This window comes from Ceratotherium simum, chromosome 21 (assembly GCF_057802395.1).
Source record: "Ceratotherium simum simum isolate JZ-2026a chromosome 21, ASM5780239v1, whole genome shotgun sequence".
Classification (NCBI taxonomy): domain Eukaryota; kingdom Metazoa; phylum Chordata; class Mammalia; order Perissodactyla; family Rhinocerotidae; genus Ceratotherium; species Ceratotherium simum.
Window position 1 is genome coordinate 28,541,540 of NC_141920.1, and position 22,966 is coordinate 28,564,505.

The following is a 22,966-nucleotide window of genomic DNA, read 5'->3' on the forward strand; positions in this document are numbered from 1 at the left end:
CCCATGCCAGGCCCCAGACCTTGAGAGCCCAGCACCAACTCTTCAGGGCAGACTTGAAACCAAACCCCCATGGGCTTTGGACAAACCAGCTGCCTGAGGAAGCAGCAGGAAGTCCCAAACGTACTTCGGTGACAGACTCTTGCTCTCCCGGAGCAGGGGAAGGCCAGTGGAAGCCCACTGCTCAGATGAAGAGCAGCTGCGGCTGCTGTGGGCAGCAAGTGGAGGACGGGCCCCACGGCCCGCGCCAGAGCTGACGCGCGTCTTCCTCTACTGTCGGGGCTGCCAGGAAAGCCACTCGCTGAAAGAGCAGGAGGCTGGAGGCAAGCCCACAGCCTTCTGGGCTCACAAAGGCTGCTGCGCAAGTTCCAACCATGCGTCAGCCTGGAGAGAAGATGCCCGGCAAGCAGAGGGCCTTTGTGAGGACAGGACAAGGCCGCAGAAAACACAGAGGGGCCGGCAGGGGAGAGAGAGAAAGCCAGGCTGAGCCTCAGGCCCCAGCATCTCTGGGATGGATTTGGCAGAAGCCTCTGGCCTATTCTTTCTCTCAGTCACCACGTAATCCCAGGATGAGCATGGGGGGCCCAAGTGCGGGGCTGGCTAAAGGCATTTATTGATCGATAAATGTCCCCTGAAATGGAATCAAAACACTTGCACCACCTCATAGTTTGTAAAGCATTCGCCAACATCACTTCATTAAACCATCCATGTGGGATGGGACTATCCCTGTTTTACTGATACTGACAGTGAGTCTCAGAGACGTTGTGACTTGCAGAGGCTCTCACAGCCAGGAAGTAACACATGTGCCATCATGCCACCAAAGAATACTCCCTCCAAACCCAGTCTTGGTCATGGCCCACCCTCTCCCGCAAATCGCCTGCAGCGAGTCCCCACTCCCTTCCACAGTGCTCGAAGCTGTCCCTGGCAGGAGCCCCCCCGTGCCCTTCCACTGACCTCGGCCACTCCATCTCTCTACAAAACACATTCAGCGGTTATTTTGACACCATTTTCCCTCAGCCTTGCGTGTTGTGCGGCATTTTCTGACAGCACTTCAACACCGAGTGTCCAACCATTCAATTCAGCGCTGACACTCCCTGCCTGGAGCAAGCATGGGATCCACAAGTTAAAAGGCGCGGTGCCACCACACTGCCCACCGCAGATCCAGCTGCAACTGAGGGGCCCAGGTACCCACACTTCTGCCAGGCCAACTACAATTTCAGGGGTTTCTACAACCCCACTCAGGTTCAATAATTTGCTAGAAGGGCTCACAGAACCCAGGAAAACACTTTACTTAGATTTACTGATTTATTATAAAGCACGCAATGCAGGAACAGCCAAGTGGCAGAGATGAGTAGGGCAGGGTATGGGGGTGGGGAGACCTCCCAAGCCTCTCTGGATGAGTCTCCCTCCCAGCACCTTCATCTGTTCCCCAACCCAGGAGCTCTTGATCCATCTCTGAATCAAGTTTCTGTAGAGCTCCAGCTCCAGCCTCCCCACCCTTCCCAGGTCAGTGGGTGGGGCTGAAAGTTCCCATGCTCCAATCACTTGGTCTTTCTGGTGACCAGTCCCAAACCCTGAGGCTATCTAGTTAGGATAAACTCAGGCGGGATCAAAAGGGATCATTATGAACAACAAAAGGTACTCCTATCACTCAGGAAATTCTAAGGGTTTTAGGAAAACTGGGGACAAAAAAAAAATATTTCTTATCGTCCCACACAGGCCCTTCCTTCATTTTCCAGTGATCAAAATTCTACTCTTTATGTTCAACCATCAACTCCTAAGAAGCTGCCACTGAATCTGCCACTCAAAACAAATTACTCCTTTAATGCAGCTCTCTGGTGTGAGCTCCCAGAGGCAGGGCAGTGCCCTGGCCAGCCCTGTGTACTCCATGAGTCAGATCATAGGGCAGCACGGACAGCTGGCCTACATGTGGGACGGGGGCAAGCAGCCGAGCGATGCCAGCTCAGCCTTGGGCCCCCTGATATCTCCCCTCCGGGCCAGGGAAACAGGAATAAACATCCCAGACAACATGGATTCTTGCCTCCGCGACTGGCCCATCCTGAGGCTGGAGGCACTCATCACTGCTCTGGGCTCCCACGAGCCAACAGCTGGCGTGTTGAGAGGATACTGGAAGAGCTAAGCAAGAACAGCTCTCAAGAGCTCCTTTGTGGATGGAAATTACATGTGGAGGCAAAGTTGCTTTCACATCAGGCTCTGGCTGGGTTCCAAATCCAAACGTCAGCCTTTAGAGCCAAACGCACCCCCAGAACAGTGTGCGAAAATAGTCAAGACCACCCCAGACTAATGTTCCACACCACTCGCGCTGCTTAACTGTGACCAGTGGCCCTGGGCAGCAGCGGGAGTGTGCATGTCATACTTGCAGATGAGACAGAAGCAGGGCTGCAGGTATCGCCCAAGCTCTCCAGCAAGTCGAGGCCAACCAGGAGTCCACAGACCACAGCACAGTCCTGGGCCAGGGCTGGGAGGGCGGGAGCATTGAGGCCAGATGTCTAAAGCCAGAGCCCACTCCCAACAAGAGGTGGACAAGGACGGAATGACAGAAGACATCGGCAAACACAGAGGCTATTTATTCCATACAGGGCTCTGTACAAAATATTTACACATATTCTTTACAGAATAGTAAACCATCTGAAGGTAAAAAGACAATGCTTTCTTCTCACTGGCAGGGAGAATCCTGGTGTCAGCAAAACTACAAAACAAATGAACTTTCTCCTTCCCAGGCCACGACAGAAGCCAACACTACTTGCCTCCTGGAATCCCAAAAGCTGCAGCCTTGGGACCCTGATCACATGCACCTCCTGTCCTCCTCCCCATCAATTCCTTCAGTGTTTACAGACAGGCCCGAGTGCTTGTGGTAGCAGGGGCCAACTCTGCTGTCCACTGCAAAGATGACCAGAGGACAAACGTGCTGTGGGAAAGGACCGGGAATATCTGTCACTGTATCACCTCTGGATCCTGAAAGAACTTCCTTTCTCTTGATGAATTCACCACTTTCTAGATTAATCCACCCACATCACACTCACCCCAGGTGGGACTCCTGCTATGGAGAATGACCCATGACTTTGAGCTTTTTTTGGTTTTAAAGTGCTTAGTGTAACAGTGTAGACGCCTCTCCTAACTACTCTGGGCTCGCCAGCTGCCTGGCGTGCTAAATGCCCTCCACTCTGCACACAGTGGGCGTGCCCGGAGGGTGTGGCTATCTGGCTATGGTGGGGTAGAGTGCTTCTGGCATGTTCACTTTAAGAAAACACCTGCCAAAAGAGAACAGTGCCCAAGAGACACCTGGAAAAGAAAAGTACATGGCTGCTTCTTACTGTACACCCTAATTCTTTAAAGCAGCAAAAGGCACTTTTTTTTCAAGCCAGAGTTAATTTAAAACAAACCTGGCTCTGCTTACAGGAAAAGCTGTCCCAGAAGGACTGAATGATCCATCTTGTTCCCTGAGGCCTGGAGAGTCCTCAGGAAGCGTGGGGCAGGGAGCTGGCTGTTCCAGGCTCCTACCACACTCTCCAGGCTGCAGTGTGTCCCCTTCCGGGTGCTGACAAGTTTCCAATGACATTTCCAACCAGGAAGGAGAGACCAGCAATTGAGGGGATAAAGCAAACCAAAAGAAGGAAGCCATGGTAGTGAGTGGGTGCCTATTTGGGAGTGGAAAGAGGATCTAAAGAGAACGGGAAGGAAGGGACGCTGGACAAGTGGGCACTTGGGAGTGTGGGCTGTTTATAAAGAGCAACTCTGGCTAAAGTGAAATGTTAAATAATTGAGTAGAAAGGAAACTTCAGGGTCTTAGAAGCTCATCCTTCTGATGAGAACTATTTTTTTTCCATGAAGGAACTATTATTTTTAAAGTGAAGGTACTTGACACGTTGGGTGTATGTAATTCTAAAAATAGTAATAAAAGTGTCTTTTATAAGCAACATTGTGTGGCTTGTGGAAGAGACAAAGCACAAAAAAAGGCAGGCAAAACCAGTCTTTGGGCCCTAAAACTTAAGATTCCTTCCCATTTGACTGGAAATGCCCCAGTGATTTCTAGGCTGAAAATAGGTAAGATTTACCTAGTAACCTAGTTCACATCTGTCTCTCTGCTTTCTGACCAACTAATGGAGCTGCTCTTAAGAGAGGCAATCTTGATCCTGGGATAGCATCCTTTGCCCCCTTGCCTTCATTCCAAGGTCTGACTTGTTTAGCAGCAGCTCCCTGCTTTGTCCAGCTGAAGCAGACAGAACAGGAGGAGCTGTGAGGAGGGCATTCAGTGGTCCAGCTTACTTAGTACTGGGCAGCTAAGAGGTTCCCCAGTAACCAGGCCCAGCAGGTCCCAAAGGCAGCTGGGAGCTAAAGAAATCCATTTCCTCCAACACAAGAGGAGGCAGTGGAGAGCCCACTCAGAAGGCCCCTGTGAGGGAGGAGAGAGTTCTACGCCCAGGCCCCCAAGTGCCCGGTGTCAGGCAGGCTCCGCCACTGGCCTCTGAAGCAAAGGCAAACCATAGACAGGCAGGGAGGGACGGCAGGAATAGAAAACCCTTGACAGAAACCCTTTTAATAAAGGAAATTCCACCCCTCCCAACCCTTCCACAGAAGGGTGAGACCTTAATATAATGTAAAAGGAAGTGTCTCTGGCCTTCAAGGAAACAGCTGCAGCTGAAACTTTGGGGCCCACTCCAGGGCACTCTTCACCACAGCCAGCGCGGCCGCTCCCAGTGCCACCGTCAGCCCCATCACGGCCAGTTTCACAAAGCGGTTGGTCCTTGGTTTGGTCAGGACATCTTTCGTTCGATCCTCAGGCCGTAGGAGTCCCCGAAACCGCTGCCGCAGCACCATGTCAGGCCTCTGCTGGGCTGATGCCAGCTCAAAGTCTTTGAAGGTAGAGGCTGCCGTTCTGCAGAGGGGAAGGAGACAGAAAGAAGGAAATGGCAGGAAAGAAGAAGAGAAGAAAAGAAAAACTAGATCAAATAGGCTGAGGGCAGAGCTATCCACTGCTCAGAAAACTCTTCTTGATAAAGACCCGTAAAGTCTCAAGTGGGGATTCCACTAGCACAAGCTCAGGTCTCTGGAAACATCTCCCCAGCGCTGTCCCACCAGACACAACCCTCCATCACTTCTGTTCGCTAACACCCCTGCTCAATCAGTGCCTTGGCCTCACTCACTTCTCGGCCTGCTGTTGGGCAGCTGCCTCTCGAGCAAGTTCAGACGGGGGAAACTGAACAAAGAGGTCTCCAGCTCTACTGATCAGCGTCTCATAGGGCAGGTCCTGAGGGATCTGGGACAACAGGTGGTGGACCGAGGCCATGTCACAGTCACAATCCAGGACTTCCTGCTCTCGATACAACACGATCTGTGGGGAGCAAGGCCTTGCATCAGAGACCAGAACATACAGGGCCTGGGCCACTTGCATTTCATTCTCCTTAGAGATAAATTTAAATTGGTAACAGACAGAGTTCACCCCAAATGTTCGGCAAATTTTTGCATCCATCTAGGAAGTAATACTGTACATATCTGAGTGCTTTTCCTACTGGGTTAGCCTTCCTGCCAAAGGCAAACTTCCACCCATCTTGTGAAAGGCTGACCAGTTAAATGAAGGAGATTCTTTTAGAAGGAAGAAAAGGAGAGGGATTACTGGAGATTCCTGGAGCTCCAGCATGGGAGAAACGGTTCAAAACAGTAGGAAGAACAGTCTTGCTTCCTTTCAAGAGCAATGAAGAATGCCTCTGAGTCCCGACCTCCACCCCCCCACCCCCACCCCGGATGATTCAGGCCCTTCTCATAACTGGACCCCCACCCCCCATAAGCCATCTCAATTTTCTACTGTAATACCACACCTCTTCTTTACTTAAACCCGGAGTCGGCAGTTTGTACTAGTTTCAGGAGATGTCAATAGGAACACATAACTCACAATGCACGTGCAAATTTTAAAGGTTCTGAAGAATCACAAAGTAAACAAATCTGTTTAACTTGTTTAACCAGCATTTCCCAAATGTACTTTTACACGGAACATGTTTTTCCCCATGACTCTCCCATTCACAGTGCACAGAACAGCATCCAAGGACATCAGCCTGGGAGATGCTGTCTTTTGGATCGTTCCACAATCACCAGGTTTCCCGTCAGGGAAAATGATCAAGCTGGAATAAGTGACGGTGAACCTAGCTGCTGCTTCTGCCTGTACCTACCACAGCTGCAAAGTAAATGGGCATCAGCGGGTGGCAGGCCAGGAAGAAGTCGTATAACCGCACGACGTGCCTGAAGTCAGACAGGACATGCCCAAACCACGTGATGAGCCAGCTGAGGGCAAAGATGGTCCCCACCTCGGCACTAGGAGCAAGGAAATCCAGATGTTAGCTTCCCTGCTGAGTCACCCCTTCCCTCTCTCTGGGCCTTTGTCATCACTGCTGCGAGAAGGAAGCATCTGGGAAATACACTTTTTGGAAAATTCAGTTGCCTAGGAATTCAGCATCTTCTCCTTACAAAATACAAAGTCCTTAAAATGTACCCACTATCGTGACACTAACACCACAACAGGGCCCTGGTTGCCTTATCTCACCGGGTGCTCTCCTAATGGCCAATAAATGTCAACCACAGGAACAAGAAGGAGCCGTTTCCACAGAACTATCCCAGGATTTTCCTTCTGAGAGAGTCAGACCCTTTTGGGGGGCAGAGGCACATATTCTCAGGCTTGAAAACACAATCATATTAATTTTTCAGTGAACATGAGATGACTGAAACACCTTAAGACATAGCCATTATTTTAAAAAAAAAAGAGAGAGAGAGAGAAGCATCGACCAAGGACCTATTTCCAATGAAATAGAAGAGAAAAAAAAGTCTTGTGAAAGAAATATTTCTTCTCCTTGGTACTTGGTGAATAAAACAATCCAGAGATGCCCTTATCTTTCTCGCCTCTAGATCCTACAGGACTTTGTATCTCTCTTGTGGCAATAACCTCAAAGTCTACCTCGGCATACTCACCTTGTCCACCTCTCCCCACTAAATGTAAACTCCTCGAAAGCATGGGCTGTGACATCTCTCATATCCCCAAAGAGCACAGCAACCAAAAAGTGCTCCAAGATTGTGTACAGAACTACATTATCCAGATCGCCGGTAACTGGAAAGGACAACTCGGAAGAACTTAACACTAATCAACATAAGAGGATGACGCAACTGAGCTAGACTTGTGGGGAAGAAACAAAGGCTAGGAGAAACCTGAAGGGGGGGTGTGGGTGTACACACATAAATGCAGACACATATATACCTCTGCATGAAGTCATGGAGTTCTGGATTCACCTGGTCAATGATGGGCATCAGATAGTTTAATATATGCTTGGTGTTGTCCATTGTTGGATCCATGAAATCCCTAGAGGGAGAGAATTCAATGAGCTTGGTCTGACCAAAACACTTAGAGGGGTGGAATGGGGCTCAAACCATTGAGTACACTGACTAGAAAATGGGCTGAGGAGCTATCCCCAGTGGGGCTTGAGGAGTGATACCCATCCTCTTAAGTTCCTCTGCAGTGGTACCTGAGGTGGTGGGTAGACAATTTTTCTACCAGGGATGTTGCCAGCCTCTTGCCTACCACCAGCAGAAATGTGACCACGATGTCATGGTAGCCCTGGTAGTAGTGCAGCTGAGGGTTGCGCTCCAAGATGAGGAGGATGATGTCGATCAGTTCTTCCTGGAGCCCTTCTCTCTGTTCTTCTGGCATGCCTGGGGAGGAGGAGGGAGATGCACTTGAACATGGCAAGCAGCGTAGTAACAGCGAGGTAAGGAAGATGGTCAGCAATGGATTTTCAGAGAAAGTGTTTAATAAAAGAAAGTAAGTTACAAACAATTTGGCAACATTTATCAAGATTCACACACCGGTGACACCACCTGGCACACTGGAAAGAGCCACAGACTAGCAACCTTCCAGTAGGGGAACCTGGCAGACACCACCTTAATGAAGTCACCACAGTTCACGTTGCCAGCAGGGTGACTATTCAACAGCGTGTGCCGCCGGAAGTGATACACTGAAAAAAACTCAGCACCATTTCTGTGGAATACCTACCAAGAGTGTATAACCCTGAACCTGATAATGAGTAAATACCAGATAAACCCAAACTGAGGGAAATTTTATCAAATAACTGGCCTGTCATAAAATGCAAAGGAACTATTCCTGATTACAGGAGGGTAAAGAGATACAATGACTGAGTGGGAAATGCATGAATTTGTATTTCCTTTTCCTAGGAAGGACATTACTGGGATAAATGGTGAAATCTGAATATAAAGTCTGTAGATCAGATAACAGTACTTTTCAAAGCTGTTACTGATTTTGATAAGTGTACTGTGATTATGCAAGAGTCTTGTTTTTGGGAAATATACTCTGAAATATTTATGGGTAAGGGGGTACCATGTCTGTAATTTATTCTTAAATAGTTCAGAAAAAAACTGTGTGTGTATAAAGAAGAAATAGAAAGCAAGTGTAAAGCAAATAGAGTAAAATGTTAACATATAAGGAAATCTGGGTAAAAGGTATCTGGGGAGATTTTCATCCTATTTTTGCAATTTTTCTGTAGGTATGAAATTATATAAAAATAAAAAAATTAGGAGTTGCATGTTTCCCTCTAAACAAAACTAAATATCACAGGAGAGACCAATCTCCTCGATCCACAGATGCAGGGGAGCCTGTCTTGGGAGCTCTTTCCAAGTAGGCGGCTGTATGTGGCAGTGGTCAGTGTAGCTCCTCAGCTCCTCTGGCTTTTAGTATAAAGATACCAAACCTTGGCCTTGTGAGCTGCTTTAGAAGAACAGCACACAGGACAGCTTTCTTATACCATTAGCTTTTCCATTTAAAAACAGATATTGTGAGAGAAGACAGCTAACAAAAGGGCCCAGACTAAACTGAACACAGGGTTTAAAGTGAGAACACAGCTCATTTCTTGCCTCTATTTACCCCACCCCTTCTCAAAACGGCATACTCTAAAAGATAAAATAAAACAGAAAACGGTGTAAACCTAGTTCTATGGACAGGTAAAGTCATGAAAGTAGTTGAGAGAAAAAATTATACTCTGCTTGGATTCTCAGTATAAGAGTGGTCAGCTAAGCTCAGAAGAACATGAATGTACAAAGAATATGAAACCCTATGGAAAGTTCAGCCTACAGAAAGAACATCACAGACTGATGTTACATAAATGGAAGAAGAATAGAGTTCAGAGGGAAAACAGGTCACCTAGGGGAAAATGGGAGGCATCTGTCCTATGTGGTTTCATCCAAACCAGCAGGATAGAGAAAGCGGACTGGACCACTGACATCAAAACCAAGATGGCAGGCTACTGGCTACACAGGAATCACAAGAGCCTCTCCAGGGAGCCAGGGAGTAAGCAGGACAGACGGCCCTTTAACAGACAAAATCCAAGCCAGAGCACGGGTACAGAAGAGGGAAGCAACAGGTTTAGAAGCTCTTCTTCCCTCTAGCAATTCTCCTCTCTTCATGGACCTAAAGGTGGCGTTGTCAGCGAGAAATAGATCATAAACGTGAGGTTTGTTGCCCAGTTTCCTTCATTGTGAAAATGGAGATAATGGTCTTTCTTCTTATTCTTCCTGGAATGGGGAGGCAATTTTAGGAATAGACCTTTTAAACATGCAGGGAATGGCCTCCCTTGCAGTCCAAGGGACCCAATATACGTAAATGTAAGACATCATTATTTATAAGTCTAATCAAATGAGGATATTAATAGTTCTTGTTAGTGCCCACTTCTAAACCAATCTGCTCTTTAAAGCCAGACTGATGGCTCTAGCAATCCCTGTGAAGTCTCTTCTGTGGCTCTGAAAGGCGGAAAACCCTCTTCTCTCATTCATCACCTCTAGGCCAAGGGAAATCCGCTTTGGCTCCGGCTTTCTCAGTGAGGGTCTGAACACGACCGAGTCAATCAAAGAACGGCTCAGCAGATGGCAAATACGAAGGGTCCCCGAGGAGGCACGGTCCTCCTGCGTGTTAGGTCACGTGTGTGCTGGGATGGAAACTCCCTGGGACTGGCAAGCACCAGCACAAGAAAGTAAGTGCAACTGGGACAGCAACGCCCAAGAGGCAGGCCGAGAGAGTGTCTCACCAGGAGGGAAGCGCCGTAAAGATCGCCGCACGTCCAGCAGCACTTGTTGGTAGTCCTTGCTCATCTGTCGTAGGTCCTGCCCTATCGGAGGCAAAGAAACACATTATTGTAGGAATGTCTGGGAAGCCAGATCAGGAACGAAACATTCTGGTATGACACCAAAGGCCTGGAGGACACACTTCAGCTTTTTCCTGAAGAGGACATGACTCAAGACACAACATTTGGAGGGGAATCCCCAGTTCAGTTCCAAACATGCTGTTTCATGCAAGTCACGATGACTGTAAGAGGAGCGGACACAGACTGTCCAGGAGGCAACAGAGTGAGGTGGAAAGAGCAGCAGGGAAGTTTGGAGGCCAGGGGCCTAGTGTAGGCTACCACTGTGCATCACTGGGGCACTGCTCTGAATTTCCAGGTCCACATCTGTAAAATGGGGCTATTCCCTTCCATATGTACCTCTCAGATTACTGCAAAGATCAATAAGATCACGAATGTGGAAACCACAGACCACTGAAAAAACTCTAACATCTGTAAAGTCTACGGAGCACTGAGCTGTTCAGAAAGCAGTATTGAGATAAATTAATATAAAGGAGAACCTAACCTCTCTTGATCCTGAAATTCTAAAACTAAGACTGCAAATAGGAGATAGTACTTGTGTTCAGTTGATAAGCTCAATCAGTATGAAAGTAAGGAGGTAGTCTCTAGCTATTATATATATAACAGGTATACATGTCCCTCAACCCAAACTGAGTGTTATATAACAAGTGCACATTTCCTTCACAACCAAAATCAAAAGCTACCAGAGGAGCCTGTATAATACTTCCCCACATGCAGAATGCATCTTATAAAGAGATGAGAAATTTGGAATCTGATAGAGGAATATCACCTCTGGATTTAGTGTGTGAATACGGCAATGCCTTTTCCTTCCAACAAAAAAGCTGTCTAGGGCCGGCCCTGTGGCTTAGCGGTTAAGTGCGTGCGCTCCGCTGCTGGCGGCCCGGGTTCGGATCCCGGGCGCGCACCGACGCACCACTTGTCCGGCCATGCTGAGGCCGCGTCCCACATACAGCGACTAGAGGGATGTGCAGCTATGACATGCAACTGTCTACTGGGGCTTTGGGGGAAAAATAAATAAATAAAATTATAAAAAAAAAAAAAAAAGCTGTCTACTCTGAGCCAGCCAGTTTCAAAGATAATAACAAGTGGCAACTTAAGATTATTCGGCTACACCATGACACTGTGAACTTTTTATTGGCAGAGGCCATTTTAATCATCTCCAGTACTGGGCACACAATAGGAGCACAACTATACTATCTGCCAAATGCATGAGAGAATCCCCAGCGCCTGGACTTTGCCACACATAGCAGGAAAGTAAGAAATGTTTGTTGAGTAAATAAATGACAAAGTGGATTCACTGTTCTGCAGTACTTTCTTTTGTATTTTGCACTGAAATACAAGAAACTCCTTTCACTACACAGTCCTTGCAAACCTGTTACGTAACAGCTTTTCATAGAATTACAGAATTTTAGAATTTAAAAGGATCTTAGTATTTCCCAATAAAAAGTTTTTTGTTTTTTTTTAAGGACCTTAGAAGTATTATCTCTCCCCATAGCCTAATGTTTCTCAAAATGTAGTCCATTTCTATCAGAATTAGGTGGCAGGCCTGTTAAAATAGATTCCTACAGCCCACCTCTAAGTGAATACAGACCAGAATATGCTTTTTTTTTTTTTTTTTTTTTGCTGAAGAGGATTCACCCTGAGCTAACATCTGCTGCCAATCTTCCTCTTTTTTTGCTTGAGGAAGATTAGCCCTGAGCTAACATCTGTGCCAATCTTCCTCAGTTTTGTATGTGGGTCGTTGCCACAGCATGGCTGACAAGAGGTGTAGGTCCGTGCCCAGGATCCGAACCCATGAACCCGGGCCGCCAAAGCGGAGCATGCCAAATTTAATCACTACATCACAGGGCCAGCCCTCAGAATATGCATTTTTAATAAACTCCCTAACCTAGCCAATAAAAGATAACTACCTACCTAATAAAAGCTCATTCTATTTTTGAATAAAATTCTACTTATCAGTTTGGCCTTATTTTCAGAGTGGGCCCAAGCATACCCTAACATGCTTTAGATTTACTCGTCTACTCTTGGTTTAAAAGGAGCATAATAAATCACAGATCCTGGAATTCTTTTTTCCTTGCCTGCTAGACAAGCTCCCCTCACAGTGCCCCCCACCCCATCACCTGATATAGGAGGTGGGTCACTGGTGTTGACATTGAGGAGCTTGGGCCACACTTTTCGCCTGATGTCATCAGTCAGGAGCCCTCCTTCACTGATAGCCATGCGTCTAAGGGCAGCCACATCGGTGGGATCACTGTTCAGAGCCTGGTGTATCTCTGTCACCTTTTTTTTCCTTTTGGCATTAAAGCCTGCAAAACAAATGGGAAAAAGGCATTAGGCACATGCATGTGTGCCTAATCGGCATGTGTACCTTTTCTATTCAGAGCTCAATCTCATTTGGTTTGAGGTACAGGCAGGTATTTTTAAAGGCAACCTACAGACATTTAATTAGCACATGATGTGCAAAACACTAAGAAGATATACCGTATAAGTAACAACCAAGGAATTACAATTATAATAAATGCTCAGTAAATTCAGACATATCTAACAGTTACTGTTAATGCTTTCCTCATAGAATGCTTGTTCTTTCTTTTTTTAATTGATGTCTTAATAGTTTATAACGTTGTGAAATTTTGGTTGTACATTATTGTTTGTCAATCACCATATACATGTCTCCCTTCATCCCTTGTGCCCACCCCCCAACCCTCTTGCCCCTGGTAACCATTAAACAGTTCTCTCCGTGTTAGTTTATATTCCACATATGAGTGAGATCATGTGGTGTTTGTCTTTCTCTGTCTGGCTTATTTCACTTAACATAATACCCTCCAGGTCCATCCATGTTGTTGCAAATGGGACGATTTTGTCTTTTGTTGTGGCTGAGTAGTATTCCATTGTATATATATATCACATCTTTATCCAATCATCAGTCAACAGACATCTGGGTTGCTTCCACTTCTTGGCTACAGTGAATAATGCTGCAATGAACATAGGGCTGCATAAGCCTCTTTGGATTGTTGATTTCAGGTTCGTTGGATACATTCCCAGTAATGGGATAGCTGGATCATAGGGTATTTCTATTTTTAATTTTTTGAGGAATCTCCATACTGATTTCCAGAGAAGCTGCACCAGTTGGCATTCCCACCAGCAGTGAATGAGGGTTCTCATTTATCCACATCCCCTCCAACATTTGTTGTTTTTTTTCTTGGTAATTATAGCCAATGGGTGTGAGGTGATATCTTAGTGTTGTTTTGATTTGCATTTCCCTGATGATTAGTGATGTTGAACATCTTTTCATATGCCTATTGGCCATCTGTATATCTTCTTTGGAGAAGTGTCTGTTCATTTCCTCTGCCCTTTTTTTTTTTTTTTTTAAGATTTTTATTTATTTATTTTTTCCCCCCAAAGCCCCAGTAGATAGTTGTATGTTATAGCTGCGCGTCCTTCTAGTTGCTGTATGTGGGACGCGGCCTCAGCATGGCCGGAGAAGCGGTGCATCGGTGTGCGCCCGGGATCCGAACCCGGGCCGCCAGTAGCGGAGCACACGCACTTAACTGCTAAGCCACGGGGCCGGCCCCCCTCTGCCCATTCTTTAATTGGGTTGTTTGTTTTTTTGTTGTTGAGTTGTGTGAGTTCTTTATATATTATAGAGATTAACCCCTTGTCAGATATATGTTTTGCAAATATTTTTTCCCAGCTGGTGGGTTGTCTTGTCATTTTGATCCTGGGTTCAATTGCCTTGTTGAGGCTCTTTAATCTGATGAAGTCCCACTTGCTTATTTTTTCTTTAGTTTCCCTAGTCCGAGTAGGCACAGCATCCGAAAAGATTCCTTTATGACCAATGTCAAATAGTGTATTGCCTATATTTTCTTCTAGGAGTTTTATGGTTTCACGTCTCACCTTCAGGTCTTTGATCCATTTTGAGGTAATTTTTGTGAATGGCGATAGCAGATGGTCTACTTTCATTCTTTTGCATGTGGTTGTCCAGTTTTCCCAGCACCATTTATTGAAGAGACTTTCCTTTCTCCATTGTATCTTCTTAGCTCCTTTGTCAAAAATTAGCTGTCTGTATATGTGGTTTTATTTCTGGGCTTTCAATTCTGTTCCATTCATCTGTGTGTGTGTTTTTGTACCAGTACCATGCTGTTTTGATTACTATAGCTTTGCAGTATGTTTTGGTTTTTTTTTTGTTTTTTTTGTGAGGACAATCAGCCCTGAGCTAACATCCATGCCAATCCTCCTCTTTTTGCTAAGGAAGACTGGCCCTGAGCTAACATCCGTGCCCACCTTCTTCCACTCTATGTGGGACGCCGCCACAGCACGGCCTGACAAGTGGTGTGTCAGTGCACACCTGGGATCCAAACCCGGGCCGCCAGCAGTGGGGCATGAGCACTTAACCGCTCCACCACGGCGCTGGCCCCTGTAGTATGTTTTGAAGTCAGGGATTGTGATGCCTCCAGCTTTGTTCTTTTTTCTCAGGATTGCTTTAGCTATTCGGGGTGCTTGTTCTTGCTTAATACCAACTTCACACAGCACACATATCTCTTAATATAATAATTTTTTCCTGATGTTTATAGAGGAAAAATGTATATGTATGTCACCAAAATTCAATACTACATTTTTAAACAAAACCACATGTGGAAAAAGTCTCCAGTTACATGTTAATACAACTGGTGAAACATCAGAGTCACATAAAGATGTTTTCAAAAGCAGAATGTCAAAGGGCATACTTGGGTCTACAGTGTGGCTGGTGGTAAGAGAGGCATGATTCTGTGCACAAAATAACTGTTCCTTAACAACCACATGAATTACTTGTGATCAGCCAGAAATGTTTTAAGCATCTTACATCTAATGTGATATTTTGATATTTATACACAGGCATTTGATTGTGTTTAAACTACTTTTAGGAAACTGGTTGAGAGTTTGTGGTTGATGTGTATCTTATTATTTTTCTATTTAAAATAATGGGGTAATGGGCTCTCGGAGTCTTCATACAGAATGCCTAATTTTAGGAATGGCAAACACAAGAAAAGTTTAAAAAGACAACACCAAAGAGATGTCACAATGCAGTGCACTATAACTGCCAAAAAAAGGTACGTGTGGACACCAAGCGCTCAGAGTCTGCTGTGGCTCTCAGGCTAATGTGAGAAGGCATTACTGAAGAGCGCACTTTAAAAAGGAAGGGGGGATTTCAAGAGGCTGGGAGGAGGGGTAGGGAGCAGAAGAAAGGCTTGGAGACGGAAAACACAAGGCCTTTTCATTTAACTGTACACAGACTCATTAAACAATATTTATGTAGCGCATGCTAGGTGCAAGGCACTAGAGAGAACGTAAAGTGAAAGATAACACTGGAAGTAGGTCAGGCTTTAGAAGGGACTCACATTGGAGAGTAGATGAAGTTTTAGAACGGACACTAAGGAGCTTTCCTCAGTAATGTTCTATTCGGAGACAACAGTCTACAAATTGTTTCCATGACAAAGCTGCACATTATTAACACAAACGGAAGTTGATACTAATGGTCCTCGTTACCTACCTATGAGAGCCGTGACAGATAAACCATATAAACAGAGGCACCAACTGGTTTGGAGTCACCGGCAACTGGAGTTGCAGACAGGAAAACAGCACAGGCGACTTTTCACGCAGGTAAACCTGTTCTCCTGGCTAGACTGTTATTTCCCTGGTAATCTAGTAGGGTGACCATCTGTTCCAGTTTGTCTGAGAGGTTCCTGGTTTACGCCTATAGTCTTGGCATAATTGTTCATAGCAAACCCCTCCTACTATCTGCGTTCTCAAAAATGTCCCAGTTTGGACGCTAAATTAAATGGTTACTCTACCTAGAAATCATGAAAAATCAAATCCCAATTCCCTCTGGCAGCACAGCACCTAACTAGTCAAATGTTTGTTTATCAGGTGCTTCAAGCTCTTGGCTTGGCTGTGTCCTTCCATCCATCCATCCACCTGTCCATTAGTCTATCCATCATTTATCAGTCCGCCATTTAATGAGCATCTACTTGTACTAAGCACTATACTGGGGATAAAAAGATGAATATGTGGGGCCGCCCCGTGGCATAGTGGTTAAAGTTCCACTTGCTCTGATTCAGCAGCCTGGATTTGTGGGTTCAGATCCTGGGTGCAGACCTACACTACTCGTCAACCATGCTGAGGTGGCGTCCCACATACAAAATAGAGGAAGACTGGCACGGCTGTTATCTCAGGGCTAATCTTCCTCAAAAAAAAAAAAAAAAAGAATACAACTCCCTGTCAGCCCTTGAGAGGCTTATAGTAGGGAAAGACACAAACAATTATTACATATAATAGAATCATGAACAACTATGAAAATCTAGAGACAGCATGACTACGTCTGAGGCAATCAGGAAAGGCTTCACCAAGAATATGTTCTGATACCTCCTTAAAGAAAACTTCGAGGGGCTGGCCCCATGGCATAGCGGTTAAGTGTGCGCACTCCACTGCTGGCGGCCCGGGTTCAGATCCCGGGCACACACGGAAGCACCGCTTGTCAGGCCATGCTGTGGCGGTGTCCCACATAAAGTGGAGGAAAATTGGCACGGATGTTAGCTCAGGGCCAGTCTTCCTCAGCAAAAAGAGGAGGATCAGCATGGATGTTAGCTGAGGGCTGATCTTCCTCTCAAAAAAAAAAAAAAAAAGAAAATATATGTATATGGGGCCGGCCCCGTGGCTTGGCGATTAAGTGCGCGCGCTCTGCTGCTGGCGGCCCGGGTTTGGATCCCGGCCGCGCACCGACGCACTGCTTCTCCGGCCATGTTGGGGCCGCGTCCCACATACAGCAAATGGAAGGATGTGCAGCTATGACATACAACTATCTACTGGGGCTTTGGGGGAAAAAATAAATAAATAAAATTATAAAAAAAAAAAAAAGAAAACTTTGCACATTGAAGAATGTGTTGAAGAGAGAGCATTCCAGGCAGAGGAAAGAGTAGGTGCAAAGACCTTGTCACAGGAAAGAAACATCATGCCCAGAAAACACAGAGAAATTCCGTGAGGCTGAAGTGTTAGGTCAAGGGACAGAACGGAGGCTGAAAGGACTGCAGTAAATGTGGCTAATGGAAGAGTCTGGGCTGGATTTACCCTGTTAAGGAGTCTGGGTTTTATCCTGCACTCACGGGGGAGACAGGGGGGATTCTACTTTGAGTCAAAGGGCCTTCCTTTGGAAGAGAAGGCTGTATGTTTTCAAAGAGGGATCACAGAGACGTAGGAAACAGAGAAGACTTTTTATATAACAACACAGGCTGAGACAAAATATGAGCAGGAATTAATTTCCAACAAATTTAAAAATCCACCAGATATTATATTTACTTATTTTTTATTCAGCGTGCCCTTGTACTTTTTACATATCACAAATTAAGAACACTTAAATGGTAATACTGAATACTGGTTGAGGTAAGCTGACATTTAGAAATACTGTTAACCTATTTGCTAAGAATGTGGAAAATTTTCCTCAATTTGTTTAGACATATATCCACCTTGCCCCTCTTTCCAAGTTATTCAGCAATCTGGGGGAAAGGAAAACCGTTGGGGAAAATAACACTGTCTGCAATCAGCTGGATTTCCATTAGGTTTTGGCAAATAATCTGCAAGAATTTTAACTAATTCTGCACCCAAACCACAGCTCCAATACTTCCTTCTCTTAATGCTCTGTTCATATTCTATTTTTAATCCTGCTTTTCAGAATTTCCTACTATCTTCTCATTTTTGGTGCTCTGTGGAAACTCAATAACTATGTGCAGAATAGAATACATAATTTAGCTTAGCTATTGTTCCTTTGGAAAAATTTGGAAAAAATTATTTTCCCCATGCTCTGTTAAGAATATGCTCACTGCACAACTCTAAATAGATTTGTACACTCTTTGGCCTTTTTCTAAAGCTACTGGTACTTCTCAAAGTAGGATGCTGCTCAGTTGTGGATTTGAGCTGCTGTCCGCTCAGGCCCCCGATATCACCTTCCTCAATCCCACACTGTAGTGATTCAATGTTAATGGCAGATGAGGAAGGCACTACGTATGCCACTCCCCAGCACATAAATATTTGTTGCACCTAATACATAGCTCTCACTGTGACATAAAAAGGGAAGAGAAAATAGAAAACTCCAGTGAGCTAGAGATGTATAAATTACCGAGTGATAAGTTATAGCGCTAGCCTACACAATGAGGGAGAGAAGGTTAGCGGAGCCTCAATTAACAACTAATTTACACATATCCTCTTCATCTCGGAAAGAGAAAAATCATCGAGTTATTCTTGGGATGCTCAGGAAAAGATTAAAGTTAACGTCTACTATCTATTTTAAGATAAATTTTATATATGGATTTTGGGGTGGGACACACATTTCTGGACTTGAGAATGCTATATTTGGGCTTGGGATAAAAGCCCAGATTTCATCTGGAGGTAGCATATATGTAATCCAAATCCCCCCAAATCCTTTCTTCTCCAGTTTTTTTTTTGCCCCACTTACGAGAGAGATGTATTAGATATTTCAAAGCTGATATCTTCCAAATTCCTTTACAGCAGAGGTCTCGGCTATCCTAACCTTGACAGAATGAAATGACTACCCTGAAATGACTATCCTACAGCTGGCTGCAAAATAAGACCCTGCCATAAATAAATCCCTGATGCCTGAAAAGTAATTCATTCAGCAAAGGAAAGAGAAATGGTACAGGCACTACTTGGCCTGCTCTCCATTACAGCGATTACTTTAATAAATGCACTAAGTGTGGTTCTTAACAGTTCAGATAAAGATGGCTCAGCTGGTTATTGTCTCAAACCTCTCCCAACTCTGGTTACAGAACCTAGGTAAAGATTTCTGCCTCCTCAAAGCAACAGGTATCTGCAAAAGCATCTGGCTTGGGGAACTTAATATACAAAGAAAGGACAGGGACTAAAGACGAGCACTGCTATGCTTCTTCTAAAAATTTTTCAGTATCAGCAAAATACATGTAAGTGACTTACATCAGGTAAACGATCCACAGACTTAATCATGGAATTCTATGTGAGAGTACAAAATTCCATACTTATTATTTGGTCTAAGCTTGCATATCAAGAAAGCTTTACAATCTTTAAATAGAAGTTAAACTCAAACTAAGCAATGCTGAGCCTTAATCAAAACAATGGAAGAGTCAGTCAGAGAGAGAGAGATCCCCTCAGACAGACAGACACCTCCCTACCCCATCCCTGGAACTGATGTTGACACTGGAAATTAACTTAAAAATTTATGCTTGGTATGTTTTCAAATACCATGTCTACTCAGGCAAAGGAAACAAAAGAAAAAATAAACAAATGAGACTACATCAGACTAAAGAACTTCTGCAAGGCAAAGGAAACCATGAACAAAATGAAAAGACAACCCACCAACTGGGAGAAAATATTTGCAAATCATATATCCGACAAGGGGTTAATTTCCAAAATATATAAGGAACTCACATAACTCAACAACAAAAAAAATGAACAACCAGATCAAAAAAACAGGCAGAAGATATGAACAGACACTTTTCCAAAGAAGATATACAGATGGTCAACAGGCACATGAAAAGATGTTCAACATCACTAGTTATCAGGGAAATGTAAATCAAAACTACAATGAGATATCACCTATCAGGATGAGATTACACCCGTCAGGGTGGCTGTAATTATCAAGACAAGAAATAACAAGTGTTGGAGAGGATGTAGAGAAAAGGGAACCCTCATACACTGCTGGTGGGCATGCAAACTTGTGCCGCCACTATGGAAAACAGTACGGAGATTTCTCAAAAAATTAAAAATAGAAATACAACATGATCCAGCTATTCCACTACAGAGTATTTATCCAAAGAACATGAAATCGGGCCGGCCTCATGGCTTAGCGGTTAGGTGCACGTGCTCCGCTGCTGGTGGCCCTGGTTCGGATCCCGGGCGCAAACCGAGGCACCGCTTCTCTGGCCATGCTGAGGCTGCGTCCCACATACAGCAACTAGAAGAATGTGCAGCTATGACATACAACTATCTACTGGAACTTTGGGGGGAAAAAGATAAATAAATAAAATTTTCAAAGAACATGAAATCAACAATTCAAAGAGATTTATGCACCCCTATGTTCATCACAGCATTATTCACAATAGCCAAGACATGGAAGCAACCCAAGTGCCTACCAACAGATGCATGGATAAAGATGTGGTATATATATACAATGGAATACTACTCAACCATAAAAAAGGACAAAATTGTGCCATTTGCAACAACATGGATGGACCTTGAAGGTATTATGCTAAGTGAAATAAGCCAGACAGAGAAAGACAAACACCTTATGACTTCACTCGTATGTGGAAGATAAACAAACTAAGGATAAGGAGAACAGATTAGTGGTTACCAGAGGGGGAGGGGGTGGGAGGGTGGGTGAAAGGGGTAAAGGAGCACATATGCATGGTGATGAATAAAAACTAGACTACTGGCAGGGAGCACAATGCAGTCTATACAGAAACTGATATATAATAATGTACAACTGAAATGTACACAATGTTATAAGCCAGTATGACCTCAAGACAATAATTTTAAAAAATTTATGCTTGAACTTCGTATCTCTACCAAAGAAAGACAGTGGAAGAGGAAAACTTTACCTTATTCTGAGTAAGGTTCCTACTAAAAACAAAATAAAACAAAGCAGACTCTGTTTTTGGAGGTCCTAATTAGTTTCAACAAACAGTACCCAAATCAGCAGAGATTCATTAACTACCTGAAACATGGAGACAAGCACGTATTACGAAAGACTGCTTTACCCCAACGGAGAAAAATATTCTAGAGAGTAAACCAATCTGATCATAAACTCCACAAAGGAGGGTTTCTAGTGTTAATAACTTTGCCAATTCTCCGATATGATTAAAAACAAAACAAAGAGGAAAAACAAACTCTCATCTCCAAATTCCTCCCATTCATCCAGAGGAAAAAAATCAAGAAAACTGGGAGGTAAAGTCTCGCAACCTAGGCACAGCTGCACTATAACAGGTCACAAGATCCACACCACTTGGGGCACTGACTATTAAGCCATGAGGACAGATGTCATACGAACACCAGCAAAGGGTTACAAGGCCAAAGGGCCCAGAGCAGTAACATGAGGAGTGAGCTCCATTTCTACCCAGGATTAGAAAAGGAGAAAAAGGGGATATCAGAAATGAGTCTAGGGGCCCGCCAGTGGCATAGCGGTTAAGTGCGCGCGCTCCGCTGCTGGCGGCTTGAGGTTCGGATCCCGGGCACGCACAGATGCACTGCTTGTCAAGCCATGCTGTGGCGGTGTCCCATATAAAGTGGAGGAAGATGGACACGGATGTTAGCTCAGGGCCAGTCTTCCTCAGCAAAAAGAGGAGGATTGGCAACCGATGTTAGCTCAGAGCTGATCTTCCTCACCAAAAAAAAAAGAGAGTCTAGAGAACAAGATGTGGATACCAATCAAAATATGTGGGTTGAATAGGTGGCTGGTTCTATTATGGGCACCACCCATCAGAAGATGGAAAACTAGGGAAGCTACCTTAGTCTTCCCCAGGGGGAAAAAGGATTATTTTACTTGGTACAGAATAAACATCAATAATTTTAACTGTCATGTACTAAATGTATGTAAAACATATTTGAAACCATAGTGCACAAGGAAACCATGATTTCATAGAAATTACTGCTTAGTATGAAACAATATAAAAAATAGAGAGAACTGCTTTTTACATAATTAAACATTAAATTAGGTGGCACAGGATTGAGACAGAAAGTAGATGGCAGAGGAGCCCTGGAGACTGGGGAATGGGGAGCGGTGGGGTCTTTCTGGAATTAGAAATGTTCTGGAATGAGCGGCGATGGTCGCACAACTTTGTGAGTGGACTAGGAACCACTGAACTGTACACTTGAAAAGGGTGGTTCTGCGGCAATTAAAAGAAGTAGGTGGTACACGCACGCCGTGTAAATCAGGCCGGCGACAGATGAATGAAGTTTGGGAAACCTGCCTTACAACTAGGGAGGAGGCGCCCGGGGCCTGCGGACGTGGCCGGACAGCCTCCGACCAGGGGTGAGGCTTGGCCTCAGTTATCAGGGAGCCCCAGTTCTCCTCTCCAGACGTGACGAGGCCGGACGCAGCCCCCGCCCCGTCCTTCCCCCGGGACGCGAGTCTGCCACCAGGGCTCCCCGCTTCCAGGCTCTCTCCCCTCCAGACGCGGCCCGGCCCTTCAGCCCCTTCCTCTCCCGCCGCCGCGACCCCGGCGCCCGCCCGCGCCCCTCCGGCCCGCTCCTCCCACAGCTGTCCCCTGCCCCTCAGGCCGCCCCCGCAGGCCGCTCCTCGGCACCCCGGCCGGCTTCCGTACCTGCCTTCTCCGCGCCGCCGTCCCAGCGGCTGGAGGTGTGGCCATCGCCCTGCGCACTCCGGAAAGCCATGTCCCGGGGGCCCGGGCCCGGGCCCGAGCCCCGGCTGGCGGCGGAGCCGAGAGAAGACGCGGCTACGGCCGCGGGACCCAGCGCCCGCTGGGCCGGCCAGGCTCGGCTCGGTCAGCCCGCGGCGCGCAGGCGCGCAGGCGTCCCCGCGCGGGCCCCGCCCATGCCCGGCACGTGACTGTCCGCTACGCGGGGGCGGGAGGCGGGCGCAGGCGCGCTAAACAGCGAGACGAAGAGCGCAGGGAACGCGCGCCGGCGAGAGTTGGTTCCCTCTGAACTGTGGAGCGTTAGCGCTTTTGACCGAAAGTGTTCAGGCAGGACCAAATTTTGCCATTTTTGCTTTTCTTATCTGTAAA

General features: G+C 45.7%; 1 protein-coding gene across 1 annotated transcript; it reads right to left on the reverse strand.

Moving 5' to 3' along the window:
• Positions 1 to 2,564: 2,564 nt before the first annotated feature.
• Positions 2,565 to 22,726, reverse strand: TBC1D20 (TBC1 domain family member 20). Its single transcript, XM_004433855.3, has 8 exons — positions 22,544 to 22,726; positions 12,326 to 12,511; positions 10,092 to 10,172; positions 7,524 to 7,710; positions 7,259 to 7,360; positions 6,183 to 6,324; positions 5,163 to 5,350; positions 2,565 to 4,894 (listed from the first exon to the last, which is right to left on the reverse strand). The coding sequence occupies exons 1-8, from the start codon at positions 22,611 to 22,613 to the stop codon at positions 4,639 to 4,641; spliced, it is 1,212 nt and encodes a 403-aa protein (XP_004433912.2). The 5' UTR covers positions 22,614 to 22,726; the 3' UTR covers positions 2,565 to 4,638.
• Positions 22,727 to 22,966: the final 240 nt, after the last annotated feature.